Source organism: Megalobrama amblycephala, linkage group LG4, assembly GCF_018812025.1.
Source record: "Megalobrama amblycephala isolate DHTTF-2021 linkage group LG4, ASM1881202v1, whole genome shotgun sequence".
Lineage (NCBI taxonomy): Eukaryota > Metazoa > Chordata > Actinopteri > Cypriniformes > Xenocyprididae > Megalobrama > Megalobrama amblycephala.
In genome coordinates, this window is record NC_063047.1 from 50765611 (window position 1) to 50782947 (window position 17337).

A 17337-nucleotide genomic window follows, 5' to 3' on the forward strand; every position below is an offset into this window, starting at 1 on the left:
ACACTGGCCCAGTGGTTTTTGGATATTTTACTGCAAAATTCTTACATATTGCACCTTTAACTGATCCAAATATTTACAATTAATTATAATGAGTTATGATTAATTATTCATATTTCCCTTTTGAGCTAATTTGCTACAACTTTACATTGTGTGTAAAAACTACTCCACAACACTGAATTACACTTTTGGGACAAAATGGCTAGTGTCTAAGTTTTGCTGAATATTTTCCTAAGCATTTATGTTCCTTTGTATTGATATTTCTAAGATAGTTTTGATTGTTTATACTTCTTTAATGATCCTACACAGGACAAAAATAGAATCATTAATCATCCCAACTCAGCAGCAAATGAACAAGACATTCAACCCTTTGAGCCACAGAGAAGCCAACACTGAGATCTTAAGTGTGTCAGAACAGGGGAACAAATGAAAAGACAGACGCTGTTGATCTGCGGCGCACCTAGAGGCCGAACAGCACCATTACCGCGGATTCTCCAGCGCTGCTGTAATCCCTGATCACGTGACCACACACACACACGCACGCGGGAGCGCGCTCAGCACTACTGTATGAGACACGCGTGAACAATGCGCGCTCAGACTGGAGTCATTTCAACATCACTGCGTGTTTGTGTTGATGATTACTGCTGAATGATCTCTACAAGGTGTGACTGGCATCGCTGTTTGTGTTTGTGTCGTTGTTTCGTCATGGTCTCTCAGAGGAAGGAGGAAGATGTGTTCACTGCTCACTACAGTCTGTGAGGAGGAAATCTGAAGGATTTTAACGCTGTGTTTCAGTGTGTGTGTGTGTGTATGTGTATGTGAGTGTGAGTGTAAGTGTGTGTGAGTGTGTTATTAAAGTGAAAGCAGCCTGTGATCATGCGCGTGTGTGTGAGATCTGGCCGATTCTTTATTTCACTGTCAACCGGATGATCCGAAACTTCACGAGCGTCTGTATATGGAGTCGTTGTGGATTATATGATTTTTGGATGCTTTATCTGTCATGGATTAAAAACACTTGATTCGGTCGGACCGATTAAGGATTTAACCGGTGAGAAACTATAAAGCAGAAGATTCACATACACGCGTTTGCATTGATTTATCTGATCTGATGTTTCGGTGTGGATTCGGCGATTAATCGGGATGTTCGGCTCTGATCGGCTGTAATCGGGATGTTCGGCTCCGGATGATTATGACTACAGCAGCGAACTGGGTGGCGAACGGGGCGAGTTTAGAAGACTGTCATTCCAACCTCTTCTCTCTGGTACAGACCGTTTGATCTTATTAAATCTCAGTCTCATGTCAATATTGAATGCTGTGTCTGCTTGTGAGGTCATAGATCAATTCTTTAACAAGAAATTATGATGTTACTCGTGACAACTCGCGACTGACTGGTATATTTATAACATAAGGGCCATTCTACAGAATTGGTTCAGAGTCAGAGTTGGAAACGTCTTTTTCCCCCACAAATTTTGTATGTATGCAAATTGTATATTATCCAAGGTACACATTTCTAGTAATTGTGCAGTTAATTCTCATATTGTATTTTCAGAAAGTTTTGGATTATTTTTCCTCTCCCCAAATTTGTCACTACCGAAACACAATAATAAATAATTTAATAAGAAGTGTTACATTGAACTAAGATTTTGTTTACATCTACATTGTAAATATTTTTTTTGCTATTTTAAAAAAGGTAAATCAATAACTATTACAATTTTAACAATATTTCAAGTGTAATTTGTTGTATTTGTTGTGGCATAAAGTTCATCATACTGATTTCAAAGTGAAGGATTCATTAGTTTGAATAAACATTGAACCTAACACTATAATAACATCTTAGTTGATAATTCAATACTTTATTTTTGACAAAACATCCCATGTTTCGGTCGTGACTGCACATTTTCGATAGTGACAGTAATGTGTTGGTAGTGACCACATCACGTTACACAATTTTAACTCATATACTAAAACATATTAAACTCTTAATGATTTGCATAACTACTAAAATTTTGTTTATTTCCTCCAAATAAATGATAATGTGTTCCCTTTTGTCACTACCAAAACGATGTTGTGACTGTTTCGGTAGTGACAATTTTAGATACTTCTGAGCCGCTCAAAGATGATAATCAGCACATGGTTAGCTAGCACAATTCTGAACAGCTGTACACAGAAAACAAACTAAATTTTATCAAATAACACTCAAAAAACAATGATGTCACTACCGAAACTTCACCACATGTTTCGGTAGTGACTGTTTCGGTAGTGACTGTTTCGGTAGTGACAATTTTAGATACTTTTGAGCCGTTCAGAGATGATAGTCAGCACATGGTTAGCTAGCACAGATCTGAACAGTTGTACACACATAACAACTACATTTTATTGAATAACCCCCAAAAAACAATGATGCCGTTTCGTTGTGACTGTTTCGGTAGTGACAATTTTATATATTTTTGAGCCTAACTTAAAGATGATAATCAGCATATGGTTGGTTAGCACAGTTCTGAACAGCTGTACACAGAAAACAAACTAAATTTTATCAGATAACCCCCAAAAAACAATGATGTCACTACCGAAACTTCACCATATGTTTCGGTAGTGACTGTTTCGGTAGTGACAATTTTAGATACTTTTGAGCCGCTCAGAGATGATAGTGAGCACATGGTTAGCTAGCACAGTTCTGAACCGTAGTACACACATAAAAACTAAAGTTTATGAAATAACACCCAAAAAAAGTGTGCTTAATTGCAGAAAAACAGGTGTTTGGTAGTGACATTTCAGACTTTTGAACACATTTAACTCAAAATGATGGATGTATCTACTATGAAAGAGAGGCTATGAGAGGGAGAGACAGGAATATTTCCTGATCAAAAATGTAGAAGTGTGTTAAAATCAGTCTCAGCATTTAGTCATTAAATAATGTACCATTATGAAAATTAGTAATTGATTTTTTTTCAGGAAACTTTAAAATGCAAATTGTTTCTGTGATCTGAACATGAACTCTGAAAAAGTTAGACCGTATTTGGTGAAAATGCATGTTGAAAATACAAGCGTTTTCATTGGCTCATAGTGAACCAAAGGCATGACGTGATGCTGATGTTTGAGTCACAGAGAGTGTGTTTGTGTTGTTTCCTGCAGCCTGTTGAAATGTTCTGTGTTACTGAAACCAGTGAAACATTCCCAGAAACACACTTTCACAGAAGACTAACATAAAGCAGTGCACATGGAAACTCTTGCCACCGATAGGAAAACAAGACAGCAGTGTCTAAAAAAAAAAAAGGTTTGAGCTCAAAAAACAAAAAAACATGTCCAGCTGCAGAGAGAGAGAGAGAGAGAGGTGATGCAGGGAGCAGAGGAATCTGTTTTCATTTTAGGAAAGTATTTTGTGTGTGGTGTGTGTGTGTGAGTGTGAGTGTGTGTGTGTGAGATGTGCATTTCCTGAGCTCCAGCTCAAGTCCAGTTTCAGCCTCTCTCTCTCTTTGCACGTCTGACACGCCTCCTTAAACTCTTCCACACACAGAGCAGTTTCTGGCTCATAACATCAGTGTGATCATGAGATGTGACGATATGTGGAGAACAGAGCGATCCAGCTGACGCCGACGCCCTGTATCTGTGCGAGACGAGAGTCCAGCAGTGACTTTATAGACTTCTTTAAACTCACCGCGCCTGCTGCCCTGAACATGAGCTACAGTTTCCACAGGCATGATAGATTTGACATTTTCTGCCTGCCAGCGTAGACTCACCATCACTGTGTGTTTTCCTCTGTGGCTCAGGTTCCTCCTTCATTGTCTATGATTACATGTGTGACTATTTCCAGTGATCAGGACTAAATCGCAGTAATATGTTTACATGACACAATCAAACTTTTTTAAAACCGTTTACATGCAGTTTTTTTATCTTTAGTTAGTGTGTAATTTTGCTGTTTGAGCATAAACAACATCTGCAAAGTTACGACACTCAAAGTTCAATGCAAAGAGAGAGATTTTCTTTTAAAGAATTCACTGTTTAAGGACTACAACAAATGGCTGGTAGGAACTACAACAAGCTTTTTCCCAGGTTAGTGACATCACAAACCCTACAATTTACATAAACCCGCCCCCTAGAACACACAACAAAGGGGGCGGGGCCATGTTGGGCTGCTTTAGAGAAGAGGAAGAGTTGTTGTAGTAGAGTGTTGTTGTCATGCCGTCATTTTACAGCAGACTGCTTCACAAACGAGGGTCAATTCAACACTGGATTTGCACAAAAGATGAACATGACGGCACATGCTAGTGGATGAGTTAAATCAACTCCACAGCAACTACATAAATTTATCCACTAACCATAGAAACGTCAGAAACGTCCAGTTTCATTCTAAAAGTTGTAACTTCTTCCTGAGTCTCTCCATCAGTGTCGACTCCGGTTTGAACAATGTAAGGCTGAACACCAACACTGATAATCCTCATTTTGGCTGCGTGAGATTCTCCAGCTTTGTTGTTGTTGAGCTGTTAAAGCTCCGCCCTCTTCTGGAAAGGGGGCCGGGAGCAGCAGCTCATTTGCATTTAAAGGGACACACAAAAACGGTGTGTTTTTGCTCACACCCAAATAGGGGCAAATTTGACAAGCTATAATAAATGATCTGTGGGGTATTTTGAGCTGAAACTTCACAGACACATTCTGGGGACATCCCCATTACATCTTATGAAAGGTGCATAATAGGTGCCCTTTAATACTGTTTATGTTGTAGTCAGTGTTTGCTTTTTCCTCTGAGCTTTTAGTTTTTCTCTGTTTACATAGTAAAATAAAATCATTTTTTTCACATTGTTCAGCACCCCTTAATGTGATGCCTTCTGAATGGATATAATTTAAGTGTTTACATGCCTGTTCGTTGCATATGCTACATATTTGCTACAATTATGGTTGCTATGATCATTATCAAATCTCATTATAATCGCATTAAGTGGGTGCATGTAAACAGTCTGTGTGCGTCTGTGGGATTTTTCAGCTGTTTTCTGGTCCAGCAGGTGAAAATGGTGCATCTGATCACTGAGCAGCTCGCTCTCCTCAACAACACTCGTGATCTGAGGAATCACTCATGCCAATTTTAATACTTCGGCTTCTCACTATCAGTAGTGAAGTGATTGCCTCCTAACAAAACAGATCAAGCGAAAGGCCTCCTAATGTGAGAAGCAGCTCTAGGTTTCATGAAAGCTTGAATGCATCATCCTGATGATCAGCTTCATTGAGCTTCATCAGTGGTGCGTCTGCAGCAGCAGGCTGATATTCGGGAGCGCTGGTGTTTTGAGTGTGAAATATGTAAGGCTTGCAGTGCCAGCTGTGTGCTATTCTTAGCCCTCTGGTGTTCCTGCGCGCAGAGCCACACGAGGGAATAGCAAAGAAGAATTGGCAGAAACACAGGCCGACTGGCAGGACGTGGAGGATGGCGGCGGTTCTGCAGGCGTCTGCTCTGCTTCAAGGTTATATCGATGTTTCCAGCAGCGCTGCTGAATGCAGCCGTCTGTTGCGTCCTAAATGCAATGACTTCATCTACAGGGACGGCCTGAACTGAATCAATAACAGCATGTCTTTATCTAATTATCCTCAGCTGAAGCAGTTAGGAGGAGAAGCCACTGTGTGACGCTCATTGCATTGACTGAGATGGTAAATGAGCAAGTGCAACTGTAGTCCAGCATTCTCCAGTATGAGTGCGTTCAAATCAGGCTGTACTTTCTGAATCAATGCCACACCCATTTGGCAAGCAAATAAGAGACAGAAGATTTTAGACGAAATGCAGTGGCAGGTTGTGACCTGTCCAGGGTGCCGTGGAGAGCGCTCAGTCCTCTCAGATCACAGGAGACCTGCTGATATCACTGGTGCTCTGTAAGCTTCTTTCTGTCACTAAACCTTTTGAACATTAGATGAGACACTGGAGCTTCTCTTACATCAAATGTTGACCTCAGTTTCTTCAGCTGCTGCTCAGTTTGCATGCAGTGGATCATGTGTATGACGAGCACCTTATGAAGCTTCCATGAGCAGCGAGAGCGTGACGATGCATGCGTTCAGTTGTGGATTATAAGGCCACTGTGACCTGAGAAAACAGCGTTTTTGTTTCATCCACAGGTCTGTTTTCCACTTGCAACTTTACTCGACTCAATGAGTGGGCGGGGCTAACGTTGCAATGATGAAGTAGGTGTTGATTACTTCTGCAGAGGCGGAGTTTCACCTATCAATGCTGTGAAAATTATTCGTCAACGACATTTTTTCATGGACGAAAACGAGACAATTACTAAATAAAAATGCGTTTTGAATGACTAAAATTATGACTAAAATCTACTCGTCAACGAATAAAAACGAGACAAAAAAATGATAGAGAGGGATGATTTGGGAAGATATCCAGTCAGGACTGCTGTCCTGTGTGGAAGATGGGCACATTTGAAGTGTAACGTGCTGATCTAACCGCGAGAAACGCGGCGCTGTTGCGCCCTCTACAGGCTCGCCAGCAGCACTTCAGACTGCTTTGCCATTAATGAATAGCAAACATTTATGCCAAGCGATTGCTAATGATGAATTATGACAATGTTTACTACACGATTTTTATATGGTAGTATGTTTTAGACAGTTGTAAGAATGCATATTTTATCTCCCTCATCTGAACTTAAATGAGTATGCTGCTACAGTGCAGACTGCAGACATTTCAGAATAAGAGTCTCAGTTTATTTTGTGATGATTTATAATTATTGTTTTTTTCCTGGTCATTATTGTTATTTTGTTTGCACAATAAACTGTTTTTAATTTCTATTTAATTCATAGTAAACTACTGTATCTAAGAACATTATTTGACACATTATTCTATATATTTTATAGGTATAAGGGTTATTATAGTGAACTAAACCTAAAACCATAAAAAATCTTGAAATAATTACTTGAAATAAACGTTAACTGAAATAAAAAATGTAAACTTATTTTATTTCATCTATTTTCCAAGCTTTAGCTTAAAGGATTAGTTCACTTTCAAATAAAATTTTCCTAATAATTTACTCACCCCCATGTCATCAAAGATGTCCATGTCCTTCTTTCTTCAGTCGAAAAGAAATTAAGGTTTTTGATGAAAACATTCCAGGATTTTTCTCCTTATAGTGGACTTCACTGGCCTCCAATCGGTTGAAGGTCAGTTTCAGTGCAGCTTCAAAGGGCTTTAAACGATACCAGACGAGGAATAAGGGTCTTATCTAGCGAAAGGATCGGTCATTTTCGAAAAAATGTAAATGTATATGCTTTATATAAACAAAGCTTCCCTATTCTACTTACGGAAAAAATGGAACAGGCACTGCGTTCGTTCCGTAAGTTGAATAGGGAATAGGGCGTAGGACATACAGCGTAAGCGTTTTGAAGAATATGAAAGTGCGGTTTTGGCGGAACCACTTGGAAGGTGATCATTTGTTTATATAAAGCATTTACATTTACATTTTTTTCAAAAATGACCGATCCTTTCGCTTTCAATTCTTAGTAAATTATCAGGAAAATTTTATTTGAAAGTGAACTAATCCTTTAACCTGATATACTAAAAATAACTAAAACAGAAATAAAAAACTTTATAGACCTTTAAAAGCAAAAACTAAAAGACATAAACACAAAAAATGCTAAAACTTTTAACTAAAATCACGATGAAAGCAGAAAAACTAAAAATCTAATCTAATCAAAATTTTAAACAAAAACTATAATAATACCTCAATGATAAGTGTGTCAGTCCCTGACAAGTACTGAATTGAGCTCTCTTTCATGTATTTTTGCACTTGAACGGTCAAAAACTGTCTGCTTTGGTGAGTAAAATATAGTTGGTTGCCTTCAGTGAACAAAAACAGTTTGGAGATTATCAGATGTATACAGTATCAGTGTATTGGATCTGTGTATTGTTAGAGAAATGCATACTTAATGCATTACAATTTAACTAAATTAGATTTCAGTAGACTAAATCTACAGTAGATTTAGTCGACTAAAACTAGACTAAAACTAAAACAATTTCCGATGACTAAAATATGACTAAAAGACTGACTAAAACTAAATGGCATTTTAGTCAAAAGACTATGACTAAAACTAAATCAGAATTTGCTGTCAAAATTAACACTGTATCTATGACATATATAGGCACATTCCAGGATCAGTCGTTCACTGGGTCTGGTGTCAATAAAAGATTTTATTGGACTAGCAAGGAAGATTTCAGTTCTGAAACTTACAGGATATTTTTATAGTACAATGACCTCTTATATATCAAAAGCTCATCATGAAATGATGGCGATCTTGACCGAACACCCACGCAATTTCATTCCTAAATGACAGTGATTCGCCTCTTCTCTATTAAACCTTTGACAAAATCACAGCAAACATTCAGATCTGCGTTCTTAGCCAGAGAGAGCAGTTGTCATGTATTGGTATGAAACAGCTTCACAAACAACCACAGTATCATAATTTCTGTCTTACAATAATTCATATTATCACAGAAGTACTGGGATTAAAGTTTATTCTTCGGATATAAACACTGATGTCTATGGTAGCGATCAAAATACTGTAAAGCACCTTTAGAAAATTGATGCTTCACAAAAAAATTCAACTACATTGTTACACCATTGATACACACAAGTGACTGTTAAAAATATATTTGTCATTGAATCATTCATTCAAGAGATTCGTTCAAAAACACTTATTCATCCAGTAATAAAACAAAGTGAAGTCTCTATAAGTGAGTCATTGAATCATTCATTCAAACTGATTTAAAAAAAATAGTTTTGAAAAAATATTTTTAAATAGTCTGCAGCAATTAACATTTTGTCAAAACCTCTAGTAAATGATATGTTGTTTTGTGTAGTTGTCTGTTCAGAATCGTGGCCTATATTTTAAACAAAACAAAAATTGTAACTCCCAGTTTATTCAGAATCGTGAAGCTCTGGATCAAAAAAGTAAAGATGTGCACAGAAAAAGAAATGTTTGCCGACTGAGGGTCTGATTGTCAGATGGGTAGTTATGAGTATATAAAACCGCTGAAGCAGGAGATCCAGCGGGACTGACGTGTGCCGTCAGCTGTATGTCCACAAATCAAGATTCTGTTGGCATTTTCCGGTGAAGATAAGTCTGCCGAGCGTGTGAAACTCTGAGCTGGTGCAAATTACATCCCTTTTGTCATGTGCAGTCAATAGAAAAGCCCCTCAAACGACTGGCAGCCGCAGCGCTCTGCTGTAACCCTGGAGACAGAATCCTGAAAATGGAATAAGTTGCTGAAGTCCTACAGATGTTGTATGTTGCCTAGCAACTGTTTTGACTTCCCTTCTTTCCTGCTCCCGTCTCTCTGTGCCTGTCAGAGTTAATTAAGTTACACAGGAGACAAGCTTTGGTTTATTTATCTGCCTGTTAATAATTCAGCGTAAGCAGGGATGCCGGTTCGCCGTTTTGAAGCGAATCTGCCTCGTGGCCTTTGTTTGCCAGCGAAGCGGCTCTTTGTTCATTGTTCATAACATCAGTCGTACACGTTCCCCGCTGCGACGGCCCTTGACAGGTGAGAAGTCGGTGCTTGATGCGGCGCTCTGCAGTGTAAAGCTCTCACCTGATTGGCAGGTTCGTCCGGGCCCGGGGCCGATCGCTACGACCTAGCGGCTGTAGAGTCTTCTAGAGGTGTTAGCAAAATCAAAGTACCTGTTTACAGTTTTGTTTTGTCTTATTAGGGCCAAAACCATGAAAGGGCAAAGGCCCTATTGTTTTCCTTAGGATTCTTCTTAAATATTATTCTTTTTTGTCAGGGTTTTTGGGGCTTTTGGGGCCCTTAATGTGTTAAAAAACTCTCCTGCTTCACAGGTGTGCGGTGCCCCTTTGAACGCAATCTGAAATTATGGTTACATACTAGCATGTATATGTATGAAACTCGGTACACATATAGATCTCATCGGGCCGAACAACTGTCATTAGCTCCACCCAACAGGAAATCGGCTATTTAGGGTTGTTTGGAAAAAGCATGCTCTGGAATTTGATATACTCCTCCTAGGGAATTCATCCAATCATCAACAAACTTGGTCAGCGTGAAGTCAAGACATTGTGGATGCTAAATTGCAAGCAGATTTTTTATATCTTTAACGGTTTGATCGTGGCTTTGAAGTTAAAGGTGCAATATGTAATATTTTCTGTCCGCTAGAGAGGTCGCTAGAGGTCTATTCAAAACAAAGGCGTAGCTTGATGACGCCAAGTTTGAGCATGGAATCTTGGGACATGTGGTCTTTACCTCAACGGCCGATGGAAAAGAATTGGGATAGGACTCGGGAAGAAATCATGTTCATGGATGCGATTTTTAACGTTACTGTAGTATGAAGCAGAGCAGGAGCGAGTGTTGTGGAGCTGAACGAGGAGCTGGAGTGATTGCACAACACACGCCTCACGAGCAGCGGGACTTTTATTATGACACAGTCGCCAGCGCAGCTTCCACTTTTCCGGTCATGAGTATGAGGTAACGCAGCTCTGTTTATTATATTAGATACATTTGAGAGTGTTGAAAATGATGTTATAACGTTACTCTGTGCGTTCACTCGGGGGCTGCTGTGAGACACTGTTACACACTGCAGTAAGATAGATCGATTTTACAATATCATATTAAGTGCTGGATGATTGTGTTGATAAATGGCATGCAATTAATTTTAAAACGTATTGTATGATGGAGAAAATGCTGTATTACTGTTACTAAAAATAAAGCTGCATCTGATTATGCTATGTTAGCTACTTCACAAAATAGTGTTTTTCTCGGAGGCATGGTAAAGCATGGTACTCGCAAAAAAAAAAATCAAGAAAATTAGATTTAAACAATAAGACTAAACGTGTTGCGCTATATAACAATAATTAGTTTTCTGTCTATAAATATATCAAAACAGTTGTTCTCTTGTCTATTAAAACGTGTAATATATTAAAGCGTCTTTGGTGTTTCCATGGTTTCTACAAAATAAAACCGGAAACCGAGGGTAACGCGGGTATGACGCAATTGACAGGCGACTCCTCACACATCCCGGAGCCTTGGTTAAAATTGCAGTTTTCTCACGATTTACAAATAGTTGCAAACATTTGGGATAATGTAAGTACGCAAGTGAACAAAATATATAACACTGGCCTAGTGGTTTTTGGATATTTTACTGCAAAACTCTTACATATTGCACCTTTTTTATGGAGAGACAAGGGACACAGGAAATATTACAGTGTGTAATAACTTCCAAATACATTGCCTGATTTTGATGAAACTTCAGCTGTGTGTTCGTTGTAGGAGGCTGATCACATGGATGTGACTATTGTGAGTCAAAGTCATAGCTCCACCAACTGGCTGCAGGAAGTGTGTCACTTTCAAAATGCTTTGAGATCACGTCTTATTTTTTACCCAATTTGCTTCAAACTTCATCAGTATAATGTCAAAACAGGGCAGATGTACACCTGTGAAATGATTCTTTATATCTTAAATACTGTTGCCATGGCAACACATCAGACTTCATTCTTGGGTGTTTTCAATAACATTCTTGGGTGTTTTTGAGGCTCTTAACGTGCCCCAAATTGCTTGAAACTCAACAACCACATCAAAGTTGTTGGCCAGTAGACATGGGCAAAGCCTTAGAAATGGGCATGGTGGAGGGGCTCAGTAGCGCCACCTTTTGACAAAAGTTGGGGGGTTAGTTTTACCTACGGTCACCAAAATTGGTACATGTATTATTCTCATCAAGCCAGACAACTTTCTAATTTACAGTCATTAGCTCTGACCAACAGGAAGCCAGCTATTTTGGTTTGAATGTGGATTTTTTGAAAAATTTTAAACTACTACTTAGTTTATATGATTCACGCCAAACTTTTTTAACATGAAGATAATACACTGAGGATGCTAAATTTTGAATTGATATTGGATATCTCGAACGGTGTTGCCATGGTGAGGGATTAAAGTAATGTCAAAAAAGGGAAACCGGAAAAGTCGCATATCTTCACATTATCCTTTTACATTCATCCAGTTTAAATGCATATTGCCTGTCGTTCACAGTCACCTTGAGGCCCCCTAGTGGGCCCTGGACCCCTGTTTGAGAAGCACTGAAATTCAGTTCTCTCTGTGGTCGGATTGTCCAATCATTTTCAATCCCACGGCTGGAGCTGGTGTTATTAATGTCCTGTGTGGATGCAATGGAGGTGCTTTTATTACTGTGATAATTCAAGAAGACAATAAAAACGTCTCGGCCAGCTTTTGCAGCAAGCAGATGCTGTCGAATCTCCGGTGCCCATCAGAAGATGTTTGATGTCTCACAAAGGCCTACAGTTTGTTTTGTGACACGGCCTACAGGCCTCCTTTTGTCATCCCCTCTTTACTGCTTTCTTATATCAAACACTGAATATCTACAGAGCCCAGAAAATATCATGGGACTGAATTCATAATTCATGATCATGATATCTTGTTTTTTCTTCATGTGTGGGGCTCCCTAAATAACAGTTTATATGCATCTCTTTTAGTCTGTGATGTACTTAGTCAAGTCAGGTCAGCTTTATTTATATAGTATACAGATTGTTTGAAAGCAGCTTCACAGTAATAAACAGGAAAATAATAGTTAAAGTTGCGAAATTCATCAAGTTAAGCTCTAGGTGAATTTGCTAGTGATAAATAACCACACGCATATTTGCTGTGCTGAGAATTTCACTTTTATGTTCCTCAGATATCAGCTCAAAAATCTGCTTAGTCAGTGATGCAGCCACATGTCTTTTTTCCACTGCTCATAAAACTTCTCACTTATTTCCTTCCTTTCAGATAACATTCGGTCTTCATTCAGTTTGATTTCCTCCAAGACAGTTCAGAGTCTTTCCAGCCTGTCAGATCTGATAGTTCAAACAAATCAGCATAAAGATGTCAAACGCTGATTGACAGTATTTCTCACACCACTGTCTCTGATCGCTGCATGTCTCTCAAACTCATATTACAGCTCTTTGCTAAGTCAATCCTCGCTAGTACTAGTGCTGATAATGATGTGATCAAACCTCCAGCACTAAGTATTCAAGTCAGCATGAAACATGATTTGCGCTGGTCTTTTCTTCCCCATTGAAACATATATCCGTGGCCTCTGAGACAAGAACAAATGCAGAGCGGGGCTTGATTTTGTCAGTGGGGAATTGATTGGATGGTTTGCTATTGGTGGATCTCATGTGAGTGACAGGTTTCCCCGTCCTCGTCATCAGAGATGTCGCTGAGAGATACTGTGATTCAAGATTTGGAGGAACATGAATTTAAAACAATGATGATGTGCACCGATGAATCATTTAGAATAAATACTGCAATATGCCATAAAAACGTAATTGTCATTTTTTGATTTCATGCTGGCTTTAAAGTTGAGCGTGTGCATCATCCTGCAGCATTTGTGCTGCTGCTTTACTAATTGATTAGATGCATGATTTTCACCTGCTGGAACAGAAAACAGCTGAAAAAACCCACAGTATGTTGTTAATGACTCCTACACCCTCGCAACCACCTGCCTTTGAAACCTGAAAATGTAGTCAAAATGAGCATAACTACACATCGAATCAGCTCCAGTATGTGTTGAAACACTGAATCCTCACTGTTGCGCTTATATGTGGCACTGCAAGATTGTTCCAATGACAGTGTTGTGTTGGTGATTAGAGAGATTATAATACAGCATTCATTATCAAGACTCTCCTCAGAAAATGTATGTGCACATGAGCTGTTTCAGACACTGATGTTAAAAAAGAAAGGCTTAATTATGACCCAATATCAAGATACTGTAACTATAAATCTGCAGTGATAAAGGGAGAATTACATGCTCATAATGCAGCGTTATCAGCTGCTCTTCATCGTTCATCAATTACTTATCAAACACTTTTAATTACAGGGTGAGTAAATGATAAATGGCACATGAAATGTGCCCCACAGATACAAGTGTTATGAATCTGGGTTGATTGTTTCATTAGAGAAACTATTTTATTTATGGCTTCATTATATATTATAGTATGACCTAAGTTTTGAGAAATGATTCCTAGTGATTCTAAAAAACTGTAAATGTTTGTGTGCATCTGAACTACATTCAGCTTACAGAATATTTTTCACTCTCTTAGATAGTTGTAGAAATGGCTTTCAGTTAGAAATCATTGGTGCATTTCACAATTACAAAGAAAATCTTTGTTTTGTTTACAACTTTGAAAAATAATTGTTTGATTAAATAATTGTGAGCATGTCTTTTGATTCATTGCAGGCAGAGCTGACGGGCATTAAATGGCGGTGCTACAGTTGTGGTGGTCTGGGCGAATTTGGACCACTGATATCCGCTCCGGCGCAGGATGACCCCATTCTGCACAGCTTCATGCAGTGCGTTCGTGCAAACCTGCTGTGTGTGTGGCGGCGCAAAGTCAAACCTGATGCCAAAGAGCTCTGGATCTTCTGGTGGGGTGAAGAACCAAATCTGACGGATATTATCCACCATGAGCTGCAAGGTAAGACTGACAGACAGACTGACTGATGACTGACAGACAGACAGACAGACAGACCGACAGATGACTGAGAGATAGACTAACAGACACACCGACTGATGGCCGAGAGACAGACTGATGACAGACAGACAGACAGACAGACAGACTGACTGATAGACAGCATGACAGACGACTGACATACAAACTGACAGGTGACTGACAGACTGACTGAAGACTGACAGACAGACAGACTGACTGACTGACAGGTAGACAGATTGACAGACAGACTGACAGATGACCGACAAATGACTGACAGACAGGCAGACTAACAGACACACCGACTGATGGCCGAGAGACAGACTGATGACAGACAGACTGACAGACAGACTGACTGATGACTGACAGACAGATGGACTGACAGACAGACAGACCGACAGATGACTGAGAGATAGACTAACAGACACACCGACTGATGGCCGAGAGACAGACTGATGACAGATAGACAGCATGACAGACGACTGACATACAAACTGACAGATGACTGACAGACTGACTGAAGACTGACAGACAGACTGACTGACTGACAGGTAGACAGACAGACTGACAGATGACCGACAAATGACTGACAGATCGACTGACAACTGAGAGACTGACTGACAGACAGACTAACAGGCACACCGACTGATGGCCGAGAGACAGACTGATGACAGACAGACAGACTGACTGATAGACAGCATGACAGACGACTGACATACAAACTGACAGATGACCGACAAATGACTGACAGACAGACTGACAGACAGACAGACAGACTGACAGATCGACTGACAACTGAGAGACAGACTGACAGACAGACTGACAGATGACCGACAGATGACTGACAGACTGACTGACGACTGACGGACAGATTGACAGACAACTGACAGACAGACAGACCGATAGACAGACCAATAGACAGACCAACTGACAGCCAAGAGACAGACTCATGACAGAGAGACGACTGACATACAAACTGACAGATGACTGACAGACCGACTGACGACTGAGAGACAGACAGACTGACTGACAGGCAGACAGACAGATTGACAGACAGACTGACAGATGACCGACAAATGACTGACAGACAGACAGACAGACTGACTGACAGACAGATCGACTGACAACTGAGAGACAGACAAACAGACTGACAGATGACCGACAGATGACTGACAGACTGACGGACAGATTGACAGACAGACCAACTGACAGCCAAGAGACTGATGACAGACGACTGAGAGACGGGCAGACTGACTGACAGACAGACACAGAATGACAGACCGACTGACATAAAGACAGAGCGGCTAATGACTGATGCTGAGCTGTGTGTGTCTGTGTCAAGCATCAGTATTATTACTGCTCATATTGATCTGAACAAACCAGGCACCGGTTTCTGCACTGGGTGAGGAATATGAATGACATCTAAAATCATCCAACCTTTTGAGGGCTATTACTTTTCTAAGTGACTTTCCAGCTAACAAAATATGTTCTAAGTTAAGAAAACTTTATTGTAACAAGGTTAGTTGTTCAGGGCAGAGGGTGACGGGCCTTGTCCTGTTTGCCACATACCCCCATCACCTCTGGCAGGCCGGGGGGAGACTGCACTCTACTCCCTCCTCCAGGGGATCGTCACTGTGGCCGCAGCACCTGGGGGTAAGGACAGAGGAGGCAAGAGAAAAGGAAACGGAAGCATCAGGAGCGACAGAGATGAGAGAAGGGTGAGAGAAAAAGAAAAAAAATTCTTGGTCCGGTTCTTGGACACATTGCCGCTTGGCTCTCACTTGTGTTGCCATGCAATGGTACTGGATGCTCATTGGACGGCTCGATACTCCTCCGCCTCTTGCCATCCGCCGATGGCTCCTCCACTACGACGGTCCGGCAGCAAGCTCCCTGTTCCCTCGGCCTGCCTGCTCCTCCCCATAATGGCAGAATGGCAGCAGGCCTCACCTCTGGCAAACGGCGGCAACTTCTCCGTCCTCTCACGGACGCCAGCCACCTCGACCCAGGAGCACGGCAGCATGCTCTCCGTCCCACCTGTTGCTCAGTTGCTTCAGCACCATCGCCTCGGGCAGCCACTGACGGTCTCCACTGCTTCATGCTGCCCGACCTCCTCAGCACCCGGATTCCCCTCAGCAGCGAGGGTTCTCCAACAGCATGTCCCTCCTTCCTCCGGGGTTTCGGCACCGATGTAACAAGTCTTTGAAATGAGGAGAAGTCAGGGTCGGCTTAAGGTGGACTCAGGTCTTCTTTATTAACACTGCACTGGTGCGTAATCAAACAAAAACAAAACAACGGCTCAACATGCGCTTCCTTCCATTATAATCAGTGATATTGTCTATACTGGATGCAGCGTGACGTGACACAACAACTTCCTGACAGTAAATGGATTCACCGTTCTATTTCTGACATATTGTAAAGTGTTACCAAAACAAACAAACAAACAAACAAAAAAACCCAGCTATTTTGTGATGTATTCTGATATTTTGGAGTCGTGGTAATGTTAAGTGACAGTGGCTGACGTCAGGATCAGTATTTACGCACAGCAGGTTATTGCAGCTGTTGTGATGCGTAATAATCTGATGCAAGAAACATGTGACCATGCTGGGAACTTTTCTCAGGACTTCCTGGTATGTCTGGGCATGACCACAGTCATTTCCTGTTTGTACTCCTGAATGGAAGAAGTGAATGAGTGTTGAGCGGTAAAGGCTAAATCACACACACCAGATCAGTGAACAGTCATCAGGGAAAACTTCCTCAAACAGCAGAAACACATGCTTCTCACAGTTCAGCTGTGTGTCTGCAGTAAAGAGGCTGAATCTGTTCAAATTTTTGAGACAATGAGTGTTTCCTCATCCTCTGAGAGATGCG

General features: G+C 40.6%; 1 protein-coding gene across 6 annotated transcripts in view; it reads left to right on the plus strand.

The window, feature by feature from the left end:
- The first annotated feature begins 359 nt into the window (after positions 1-359).
- The window catches only part of LOC125267842 (mediator of RNA polymerase II transcription subunit 13-like), a 45820-nt gene continuing 28842 nt past the window's right edge, over positions 360-17337 (plus strand). For 2 of the 6 annotated variants that reach the window (XM_048189858.1, XM_048189859.1), the window contains exons 1-2: positions 360-1258; positions 14220-14457. In XM_048189858.1, the coding sequence (XP_048045815.1) occupies positions 1181-1258; positions 14220-14457 (316 nt within the window). In that variant the 5' untranslated portion in view covers positions 360-1180. The remainder of the gene's footprint in view (positions 1259-14219; positions 14458-17337) is intronic. The other 4 variants (XM_048189855.1, XM_048189860.1, XM_048189857.1 and 1 more) reach the window with 4 other exon arrangements.